This window comes from Harpia harpyja, chromosome 10 (genome assembly GCF_026419915.1).
Source record: "Harpia harpyja isolate bHarHar1 chromosome 10, bHarHar1 primary haplotype, whole genome shotgun sequence".
Lineage (NCBI taxonomy): Eukaryota > Metazoa > Chordata > Aves > Accipitriformes > Accipitridae > Harpia > Harpia harpyja.
In genome coordinates this window covers 34,739,124-34,751,236 of record NC_068949.1, presented here as the reverse complement: position 1 = coordinate 34,751,236, position 12,113 = coordinate 34,739,124, and the positions used below count along the sequence as shown (strand labels likewise).

Sequence of the window (12,113 nt, the reverse complement as noted above, 5' to 3'; positions counted from 1 at the left end):
AGAGAGTCCTCAGTGGCCATAGAAACAAAACTACAGGCAGATTTTGACATTATAATTGCCAGTCTGGCTGCCTTATGCTTTTAGAAATGCAAACTGAAAATGACCATATAGTCATCAAGCTGAGTCCTGTACTGTGACCTGGGACATGGCCTTTAAAAAGTGACCATTGAAAGAAATAGCTAAGGTTTATATTGAGATTCCTTGATTGAGCTATAAGAAAAATGTTATTGTAAATTGCTACCCTCTCATCTGAATGTTACATGGGTTGTTCTGTAGTGATGACATGAACCAAGAAGTAAGAGTGATCTGGCTAGAGCTGTTTCTAAAAATTTACAACCCCATTTGTTTTTCTGCTGCAGTACAATTTCAAAAACAGAGGGAGCCTGACTTTTGAACCCTTAACCCTGGTTCCAATCCAGACGAAAATGATTGATGTTAATTTGCTGACACAAAAAGAGGTAAGTGAAACAGTAGGTTTGTATTGCATTCTTTGCACTAGAACCAGCTTGTTCTGTTCTGTTTACAGGAATCACTGGCCTCTATTCCGTTTCATAGATCCAGAGACCAGTCCTGAGCAATCTGACTTAATTTTAAACTTGATCCAGCTTTGAGTGGGAGGGTGGACTAGACGAGCTCTCCAGAGGTCCTTCCAACCTAAATTATCCTGTGCTGAAGGCAGTGAGCACCCTTCCGATGATGTTATTTTGGTAGTTCCTTTGGTATGGTATTTGCTGCTATCGCCTCTTTTCCTACTCCTGCCTTAATTTGCTTCTGTCTGACTATCATCCTGTCTCCCCAGAGACTTATACTAATGACTGTCCCATGTTGTTGTCTGGATCCACTTATGACCAAGCCCATTCAGCCACACCACATTCTGCAGTACGTACGGACTCTGAGCAGACATCAATGATACCTGCTCAGCAGCAGTTATTTCCTGAATAGCTTTGTACTCTAAACTTTCTGTTTAGGTCTCCCACTACCTTCACTGTGACATGTTTCATCCTGTTTTTCTAGCGTATTCTTTATTTTGCCTCAACCCATTGTCCTTTTCTGATTGATAGTCCTATTTGCATTTCCTTTTTCTGAAGAGGACTGTGAAGAGTACCAAGATCTGCTGTAAAGTACCTGTTCAGATCAATAGGGCAACATGTGTCTCAGGACTGCATTGTTCAGTTACAAATTTGCAAAGCTATTTACTAGACTGTGCCAAGGTAGCTATTCTGACTTGCTGGAGGCAGTGGTTTGCAGAGACTTTAAATACTTGTCAGCTGAACTGAACCTTGGCTCCTCTGAAAACCCGGGACAAATTGCTTCAGTTCCTGCCCTCATTAAATTTACAAGTCACTTCCATATATTAGAGGTCTGTGTCTTTGGGACGGGATCCCATCCCAGCCTAACAGCTCAATCCCAAGGAGCACAAGGGCCTACAAATGTCTTTGGCTGTACATAACCCTTCAGCATTTATACTGAATGTCATACCCCCTCCCTTTCTCTAGTGTAACTGGGTGAACGACTACCATCAGAAGTGCAGGGAAGTAATTGGAGCAGAACTGGAGAGGCAAGGCCGTCACGAAGCTCTTCGGTGGCTCATCCAGGAGACAGAGCCTCTCATCAGAGTTCAGTAGCACCACAGTTGTCTGTGATGTATAGAACATCAGGACCACTCGGTGTCACAATAATCTGCGTCTTCATGGCCCTTGACACCGCTGGGAGAACGTTCTTCAATAAACCTTTGGAAATCAGGAGGGGATTTCATGTAGTGTTTCTCTTCCCACAACACGTCTGGGTAATGGGGGGGTAAGCAGGGTTACTGTCTGAACAATTTTTTTTTTTGTGGGGGAGGGGTTGACAATAGAAAGCAAACAAAATAAATAAGCATGTTGCCTTTGAAACAGGGGTCTTATTGAAATAATCGTTCTAAGAGGCAATACTGGAATATTTTATACTCTCTGATTTTTCACTGTGAAAACTCAGTATTTTTGCATACTTGGGTTCCAGTTGCTAAGATGCTACCCACACAGCAGGACTGATTACTGAATAAAAGATTCCAACCCGCTGTTTGCTCCGTCTGCCTTCTCTTGCAGTCAGTGATGTGTTGGGTTTGACAGACTGAAGAAGGGCAAGAAACAGATAATTCCACCTTTATATGTGCATCCAGCTCAGACAGTGAAGAAATATGTATAGGGCTGCCCTGTGCTAGGCGCTGGGCAGCTGTTGAGGAGAGGCCTGACAGGAGCAGTCAGTTCTGTCTGTGCTTTGTGACAGATCGTGGAAGGGATGTGGTGACACTCAGCAGAGGTTTATGTGTGCAGCGCACCCAGGGCAGTACTTCTATTGTTACGACGTACTGAGTACTTGTATAACCCTTGGCAGCGCAGGATGCGTGGGCAGTATCATGGAATTACAGCTCTTCCTGGACACAAAGCAATTATTAAGTTAAAAAAAAAAAATGCATACAATGGACAAAAGAAGGTCTTTGCAACTTTGGTTCAAAATCAGCCTGGCCTTGCTGACCAGGAACCGTGCTGTGGACTGCCAGGCAGTGCGCAAAGACATCTAGTGGTTAAGCGAGCTACTACAAGTTAAACACAGGTAGGAGAGCTTGTCACGCCGGAGGGGGAGTGCTCTGAAAATCACTGCGTGCGGGTGCATCAAAGCATTGTCTGTAATGTTACATGATGGGGTGAGAATATGTTTCCTAAAGAAGCAGTCATTCTTAACATTTACACTGAAAGTGTTCTGATCAAACTCGAGTTCAATATTAGATCTAAAAAGAGCAATTGGGTAACAGCAACTCAAATTCCTGATATTTTAAAGAAATGTTCTGTGCAAATGGAAGTGTTCGTATACATAATTTTCTTCGCCTCTCCCTCCAGGAAATTCTGAGAGGGAAATATTAATCTCTGTTAAATGCTTGAAATTAGTATTTCCCTCAAGAGTTCTGGAAATTGGAAGCAGTATGGTGTAGCCAAACAGAAAAGGACTGGGAAGAGAAACAAAGTTGCCTGGCCTCCTAGCTATGTTATCCAGGGAGGTGATAAAACCAAAGTGCTGTAAAAGGTCATTTTCACACCCCAGCCTCTGCAGATGGGTATATGTATTTAAATACCCAAGTGGTTTCCCACCACCACCTGGAAGTATTAGCTTTCATCTCAGCTGTGTCTATGGGAAACCTGGCTCACATACCAACCAGTCCACGGTGTCTGACGAATATGTGCTATCGACTAAAACAGATGGGGGAAAACATTTCTTCCAAAGGTGCTAGTTGCCTCTGTAGGTACTGACTGTGCCACAGGATCAAAGGACAAGTGGGGGATCTCCGAACAGGTTGTGCTGTGACAAATTGGGACTTTCCCAGCAAAACCGATGTGCACGCAGTGAGGCTGAACGATCAGGGAGTTGTCAGCCGAATGGCGCAGCCTCCCCCGGCCGGCTGGGAGACCTCGGAGCCTGGAAGGCAGCTCCTCTCCAGGGTGATGGTGGAAGTTCCAGCAGACGACTGCTGGTCGGTGTAGACCTGTGCAGGGCTGCACTGCTGACTGCAGATGTTCCCAAGAATGGCATCCTGGGTGTCCTGGCAAAGACCCAGCCTGGGTAGGTCTCTCCTCAAACTCGAGGGCAAGTGTTTCCCATGGGAAGGCAGAAGAGGAGGATTTCTACCAAGCAGTGAAACACAACAGCCACGGAAGCTTTTGTCCTCTTGACCCAAAGCCACCGTGGTTGGCTCAGGCACCTCAGTGGAGAGGGGGGACATGACACAAATCAATTTGCTAGGATTGAATGGCCTTATTAGACATTTTCCCCACCTCGATTCCCTCTTTACAGTCAGATGCCAACCTGGGGCCATTCCTACCCACATCCCAGAAATTCATGGCTCTTTCCCATCCCAAAGTCCCCTCCAGTGCACAGGGCCACAGGTGGGGCAATCCAGAGACTTGCCTTCTCCTCTAGGCGCCAGCTCAGGGACCCTCAGCAGGTACCTCCTGCCCATCACTCCCCAGCTCTTCCCTCCATGCCACCTCGACCTTGTGAGCTTTTGTTGCAGGGAGTCTGCTGCCGCATCTTGGTCACAGCTTGGAGATCTTTACCCCTTTCTTGGATTTGGCACCCGAGCAGAGGGAGATGGGGTGTTTCTCAGGGCAGGGCTGGCTGATACGCATTCCTAACACTAAGGCGTTTGTCTCCCTCCCTATTCACTCCTTGAAAACACAACTGTGTTTTATATCCTTTCCTGTCTGAGCTTCAGGTTTCCAATGGAAATTAAACTTGGCTTCTTTTTTTCTTCTTCTTCCAGATTTTGATTTATTCCATCAGTGCCTGCTTTCCCTGGGTGGTCTCTCCCTTCCCCTCTCCTGGTGGAAGGAAAAAGTTAAGGAAGAGAAAAGCAAGGAAAAGAATGAATGGAAACCAAGTTCCTATCAGGTTTGGGTTTTATTTTTGCATGAGTGCCATTCACAGAAATAACCAGAAAATTATGCTTTTCAAGTGAAAAGTGTAACTTTATTTGATTTAAAAAAAATAATTTCCATAGAGGTTTTTTTTGTTGTTGTGGGAAGGAGGGGGCATTTTCCATAACAACATGCTTAATGGTCTATTTTCAAGCCATTCAGTTTTGCAGTGTTTTTAAGGCAGTGGGTGTCTCATAGTTTTGGATCATGCTGCAAAGCACACTTCTGCCTCTTATACAGCCTGTCTTACGGGGGTGCTTGCTGGGGTAAGCCTGTCCGGTCCTATCACTTCATCAACCCAGGAACTCAGTGGGTGGTTGTACCTCACCACCACCACCACCACCTGATCCCGTTTCTACCCATGGGACAGGACTTCAGCAAATGCAAACCATACTCAAGGTCCATGTGGCCACCCTGATTTATGTCACCAGAGCACTTCCCTCACTGTCCCCTGCCCAGCTGTCAACGGTTGCGCTGGAAATCTCCAGCTATGCTATTACTGTGTTTGGGGGCTCTGAAATTCTTTGTTTCCCATGGAATAAAAATGTTACAGCAGGAGACAGACCGTATTTTTCAGTGAGGAATATCCACATCGGCTTTACTGTTCAATCACGAATCATGACGTGTGCATTGGCAATGTGCCCGTTGGTGTACAAGGCTTTTGAGGCAAATAGACCATTTCTCCTCGAGCAGAAGGATTCATATTCATTCATCACCAGCAACAAATGCTCCTTCCCTCCATAAGCCTGGTGACTGCTTGGCTTCTCCACAGTCACCCCTCCTTCCTCAATCTGAGGGTACTACCTTAAGTGTGCCTGACAGCAGTAAAATCCAGTTGTTTTTTAACTTAAATGGCTCATAACTCATCTGTAATGGAAACCCCGCTGTTGTTCGCATGACTATTAAACCCATCGCTTTCTGTGACAGCTACTGGAGCAAGTTTTGATTTACCCCAGGCCAGCCTTAGAAAGAAAAAGAAAACTTCTGAGAAGATCGCTGCTGAGGACCTCCTCAGCAAACCCATCAAACCAGCCTGACGTTCAGGCTAGACACAGTGAATTAGTTGCCCAGTAATGATGAGGGGCTGGGGTGTGCTGTGGGCCACGGATGCTTATGCCTGTGGTTCCTTCAGCAGACAGCGACCGTGAGAGCCGGCTGGTTGGAGCAGCCAAGTATTAAAGCTCTCCTGGGGATCAGGAGATGACATCTTCTTTCCTTTGCTGCTTCTCTTCTCTGTCACGTGGTGCTCTGAGGGGTCTCCTCTGGGTGGTGTGTGGCTGCGGACAGCATGGAAGACACCCGCATTTTGGAAGATGCTCATGAAAGGCTGAATGAGGATCCTCAGTCATTCAAGAGATCACGTAAAACACGCCTGTGTGTTGGCACCTCATGCCCGGAGAGGACCTGCCTTTGCCCAACACCGTCTCCTTTTTGCACTCAGTGGGGGTGACTTGGCTGCAGGTGCTAAGGATTATTGCCATTTATTTTTGCTGACATGTGGCAGTTCACAACTCATTCTCAGAGTCCTCTGTCTTCTTTTTGGGGAAGAAACTGCAGGCCTGGGCATCTGGCGGAGGTGTCTGGAGATCAGGAGTTAAGTAAGTTGCCTGGTGTCACTGCCCTCAGCTTGTTTTACATGATTAGGACAAAACTCCCCATGGCTTTGAATGTAATAAGAAAAAAAAACGAAACAAGAGCCTCTGGAGGGTAGAAATATGAACTGGGTTAGTGCTTAATTAAGTTGCCTATTAACAGTTGTGTAGCGGCCTGGAAGAATTTTAATGTACCAATTAAAGCAAGAAGCTATCTCTGCAGCTTTCCAGCACCTCTGGGGACACTGTCAAGAATGGGGAGCTTGCAGATCAAGTGCTGTTTATTTTTCTCCTTCCAGCTTGTTAAAAATCATTCTAAATTTGGGATGTGGCGGATGCCCACGGATGTGTTTCCTTCCGCAAGGCGGTGGAGTGATATCTGTCTGATGAAGATTAGCACGGGAAAGAAACGGGACCGTAATGCTGTCTGATCCCATAAACCCCCTCCTGTTTCTTACGGTTTCTCTGTGTTGCTGCACAAGGAGGAGGGGGTTTGGCGGCCGCAGGGCGGCTCCACGCTGACAGTGGGGTGAGTTGGTTTGGCACATACAGCCTGGACAACCGACTCGTTTGGAAGGGATGTGCCGAGTTACCCTGCCTGTTTGCTGGCTATCGCATCACCACGTCGCACCACCCTTCAGGAGCTTGTCTGGCTCCATCGTAAGCTGCAAGGATGGGGAGGTCCTCCTCCAAATGCGCCTTGGGCGATGTGCTCAGAGAGCACAGCTGCTCTGATGGCTAGGAACCTCCAATGTACAGCCAGAAGGTACTTAAGGCCATTTTAGTGCCATTTGCTCAAATTGCTCTTTCTCCCCGGTTGCTCACCCTCCCAAACGAGCTGCTGAGGAGCAGTTGTACCTCCTGCCTCTGACCAGCCCGAGCAAGCTGACCTTGTGCCATCGCTGTGCCCAAGCCCCCACTCATCCTTCTTGCTCCAGGAGGAACTCATGAAAGGACTTATTAGCAAAATCATAAGGGCTTTAACCATCACATTCCTTGAGAGCTGGTTTTTTGGAATAAGATGAAGAATTTTAACCCCAGGGTTGGTATGTCATTTTTAAAGAAAAAAAAAAATTAAGTAGAGGTTGGGAGTTTTCCATTTAGAACTTGTCGGAACAAGGCTGTCTGACAATTTTTGAAACTGTATTAAAATATTTTTTGACATAAACCTGATGAAACCTGGCCCTAATCCCCTGTGCAGATTGAATTTTGAAGACCTTGAATTTTTCAGATAAGAAACACAAAACCATAAAAAACCCCCAAAGTCAAACATTTTGCTGAAAAATTCCTGCTGCAGTGATTACACTACTTCTGAGAAACAGGAATAGCAGCTAAGATGCAGCGAGCTGTGTTCATCCTATCGAACAGAGCTAATACCTTGTGTTTGCTTTCCATAGTCAGTGGAGAGAGATAGGTAACCTCAGAAATGATGTAGCATACTTGTGAGTTGAAGCATCCTTTTGCGGTTTTTGCCTTCTGCGGTGGTGTCCCCCCTGTCCCCGCTTAAGCCATAACCACCAGTGGGGGTTGTGATGGCTGCATCCACATCCAGCTTACTCTGGACTTTGGGGGATGGATGGCAACATGGTAGCCAAGGGCTGTCTGGAACGGTGACCCAGACATCTTGGTGGTCTGCAGCTATGGCTGAAAGTCAATCATCTTACTCTATAAATAGTGGACAGCCAGTGCCTGTTGAGCTCTCCTGCACAGCAGTGGGCTGGATGCCAGGATCTCCCCGAGTAGGGATGCTTCTCAAGGTTACTCCTCGAGGTTGAGAGATTCCTTGCCGCAACAGATTCTTGGTGATTAATAGCATGCTAAACTTTGAAATCTTAGCTAAGTGATTTAAATGATTGATTGTGCCTATATAATCCTTCAGACATAAACCGTTGACCAAGTCTGGGACTAGGAGTGGATCCAGCCACACCTGGACTCCTCTCTGAGGAGTTTAGAAAGCAAGGGGGTCCTTTCTGAACCTCATGACTCAATGGGAGGGTCTCCCTGACAGTTTTGTCTGACCCTGACCGCTATGCAGTAAATAATCAAGTGTACCTTGCCATAGAATCTTGTTAAACCACTTTTGCATTTACCATTGAACTTTGTTAACTCACTGTTTTATATCAATAAAGTATATTGCTGCTTCTCTTTTACAAGTGAAGTGCATGCCTCCATCTGCGACACCTTCTCCATTGACTTGACAAGCAGACAAAGCTGCTCTCTGAGACGCCTCAGGCACATGGTTATAGCTAGGTGGAATAAATAAACCTGTGTTCAAGTGACAAGACTCAGGATTGACGTGCAAACCTCTCCTTCACTTTGGGCAATGCTTCCCACTTGGGACCTTCACTGACCCCCCTCTGGGAGCAATGTTATGTGGTCAGTTCTGAAGTGCTTGCATCATTTACAAAGTTCTCAACTGTTCAGATTTTAAAAATGTTTCAAATCCAGACCAATGGGCAGCTCTGAATCAATCAGATTTTGAATACAGCTGGATGAGAAATGCCACGGTAAGTGTGTGCTGAGCCAGGTGAGCAGCTTGGTGGACCACACTCCTGGCCAGTGGCCATTTGGTCATCCTCACTGATGCCGAGACTTGCCGTGGCATCTGTGAGCAGGCAGCACCATAAGCCAGTACCGACTAGCGAGCAAACTGTCATCCCACCTCTGCTACCCACAGCCAAGCTATTATAACACGTGTTTCTTCTAACCTCTTCTCTAGATTATGGCAAGGCACCCGGTGCAGAGATGTCAGGTGCAGTTACCATCTTTGGGTTTCCCACAGGGGAATGAGGACAAGGGTTTCCACTTGGCAAAGCAAATAACCCTGGGCATTGATGCTTTTGCATTTCCTTTGCTGAAGGCCATGGGTAACGGTACCTGCACGCCTTGCAGTGCAGGGGATGTGGTAGAGATGCCTCATGGAGTTAACTGCTGCTTGCTAGTCAGATGGCATTGCCCTGCTTCTGCTGCAGAGCAGAGGCGACAGGAGGCAGGTGTCTGGGCTGTTGCTTAAAAAATAGTGCCTCTCCACAAAAGCACTGTTTAAAGATGCTTTTTAGTATAACCACTGGAGCAAAGTTGGCTGCTTCCATAACACTGTAATGCAAACATCGTGTGTTTGCCCCACAGCAACCAGCAAGTCAGCAACACAAGCTCCTTCCTGGGCAGCAAGCAATAGGCAAGACTGCCTCTACTTTGGGATAACCAGCTCCTTACGAAGCCAGGCTTAAATGTAACAACTCCTGCAAGAAGCTCACCTGAAAGCATTGTTAGTTGTGATAGTGTGAGCAGCCTGATGGAGAGATAACCAGCTCCCTTACCCTTCTTCACAAGGTCTTTCCACCAAAAGCTGCAAACCCATTTTACATTAAAGGCTCAGCATAGCTACAAGGAGGCTTAGCAGGACTCGATTTTTAATTGTGAAATATCAACAGAGACTGCTTTTTTGCCTCTTGCTCCTGCAGCTCTGGTTATAATTTATCAACTCTGGATTCTGCAGGTGACCCCAGCTGAGCACCAGGGAGGTGCCGGCACTAAAGAGGGGGCACTGCGGGCCCTGAGACAGGGCTGGAGGGTAGGAATGGTAACTGGCAGTAAAAGCTGATAACCAGAAATTAATGTTGCTTTTAATTGTCAATTCTCAGTAAAAATAAACCTTGAATCCCACCAGGCCTAGCTGTGGAATCAGACAGATCTTGCTTTAATCATTGGCTGAGCACACTGCACACTCAGCTTCTGTCTCTCTTGAAAAGGACGGCGTAATGCCTGTCCGGCTCATTAAACGTGATGTGGGCTGAAAGATGGAGATTGTGTGAATCCAACACTCTAGTAAGGGGTGCTGGCACTGTCAAAGTGTGGGCAGTCCCCAGGGAACAGCCTTGTCCAAGAGCAACCCCACTCGTATCAATGCGGTCCTACCATTACTCCTGTCCTGGCGTGGAAGACAGGCTCCAGGGCAGGGCTCACCCACCTGTAGTCTTCCTCCTGAGTAGTGTGAGCCGTCTCAAGAAGAGCCGGGACACCCGTCTTTTCCTGAGCCTGCAGATATGAAGTTATATTGCAACATGTGTGACCACAGGCTGTTGTGCATGTTCTGGATGAATGGTGAAGTTCCTGAAAAAGTGGGAGGCTTTTCTGCAAGAGCAGAAAAGTACTAACAACAGCACGGAGGAGGCTCTCTAGAGGAAGGCATTCTGGCTCCATTTATTCAGTTCTCTGTGTACAGAGGGTCATCGCTCATTTGAGCACAGGTCAGATAGTCTTTGTAGGTTGAAATATCTGGGACATAATTAGACCAACAGCAAGAGAAGAGGGTGAGTTCCCAACGTAGGGTGGAAGAATTGTAAAAATCCAGGAAAGATCCAGCTGCTGAATCAAGAGAAAAGCAGCAATCACAACTAACGTGGTAACGACCCTGCCATAGAGCAGGTTCCCACTACCTTTAAAGAACAAAGCAAGTGAGCTTTATGCTGCTACGGTCAAGCATTTGAAAGTGCATTTCATAAACATAGAATTTTTAATACAGGCCATCCCACCATTAATAACAGTCTGCCTAGTATTAAAAATTGTACTGCGGATGCATGATTTTTGCCAGTTTTGAAACATCAGCAAATTTAGTTTTAATCTGCTGTAGAGCTAGAAATAGTCACTTGGAAGGATGATACTATTTTGCATTCAGTGCATATTGACGTGAGAAAACCAACAAGCATTAATTTAAAGTGATTAATTCAGGAACATGCAAATGCAAAGGCTGTATGGAAGCACATAAACCACGTGTTGCAGAACCGGAGTTTGGTTCCCCACCTCACAGCAAGCCTTCTGTGCACAGGGAGAGAGAACACAGTCTGAAGCAAAAGTGCTGGTACCAATGAAGGATCCAGGCTGGGTTTTGGATTGGCACTCAGCTACCTGGGTGGCAGAAACCCAGCAAGGAGGAACATCTACAGTTGGTGGTGGGCAGTGGGTTGGAAATGAGATCCTGGCCAGGTGGGTCAGTGTTGTCCGGAGGCTTCACGCACAAGAAGCCTGAAACAAATGCTACCCAAAGAGAGTGCAGGGGAGCTCCTTGTACGAAGGCAGCGTGACCTATCCCTGCTCTGTACATTGCATATTGAATAAGACTCTCAGCTATCCATGACATTTTTCACAGCACTTGAGAGTGTGAAAATGCTTTTAAAAGAGAAGAAACAGCCCAGGGAGAAGAGCCTTTCCACAGCCCTCCTTGTCTGCTGGAGAATGGTCCAGAAGCAGATTCAAGCCCAGCACAAATTGGTCTCAGTTAGCACCTGTCCCCCAGGCTCAGGATGACTTTTGGGAAGATGACAGCCATAAGGCTCCTCCGTGTCACTGGGGAGCCCCCGCAGATGCTGCAATAAAGAAGCCACTGTAGTGATTTGCTGTCCCCTTTTGAGAACTAAATATTGGCTTGGTCTGTAACACACACAACCCAGCTGGCAAAGACAAACTAGATCATTAAGACAATAGAAACAGTGAGTGTACAGAGAAACATCAAAAAATGACTCTGAGATGCGTTCTCGTTTTATGCATTTACTGGGATAAAACCTTGAGTCTATAATATTAAATCAGAATGTCAAAGAGATAGCTTATGCTAATTTAATTAAAGGCAGCATCCTGGTAAGGGTAAGGAGCTGAATTAATGTTGTGCACCACCCACTAATTTTGCCTGCTGTGGGTGTGCTTCGTCTGGGACGTCCTGATGTGCTCATGGCTCTATTTGTTTTTCTGGACAGGATGAGTATCCCCCCACCACTCTACCAAAATTAGGCAGGATCAAATTTTATGCTTTTCAGTCCCAAAGCTGGCAAACTGTATGTAAATGCCATCTCTGGGCACTTGGGGGCCAATTTATCCATCTGTGCTAGAGAGGTGGAAGTCCTTGCCTGCCTTTGCTTCCCATGAGGGGAGAAAGAGAGAGGTTTCTCAAGGAAGCCTGAAGTTAAGTGCTGTCAACAGCCCCCCCCCCCCCCCCCTTTCCCTAAGTATGAAACAGGATTGAACTCTTCTGGAAAGCAAACCAACTTGTTAATGGAGTTTGAGGCATCATAAAGGTACC

General features: G+C 46.5%; 1 protein-coding gene across 5 annotated transcripts in view; it reads left to right on the top strand.

Moving 5' to 3' along the window:
- The window catches only part of XPNPEP1 (X-prolyl aminopeptidase 1), a 32,521-nt gene extending 30,465 nt beyond the window's left edge, over positions 1-2,056 (top strand). For all 5 annotated transcript variants that reach the window (XM_052798752.1, XM_052798753.1, XM_052798749.1 and 2 more), the window contains 2 exons: positions 360-458; positions 1,497-2,056. In XM_052798752.1, coding sequence (XP_052654712.1) covers positions 360-458; positions 1,497-1,625 — 228 coding nt within the window. In that variant the 3' untranslated portion in view covers positions 1,626-2,056. The remainder of the gene's footprint in view (positions 1-359; positions 459-1,496) is intronic.
- Positions 2,057-12,113: the final 10,057 nt, after the last annotated feature.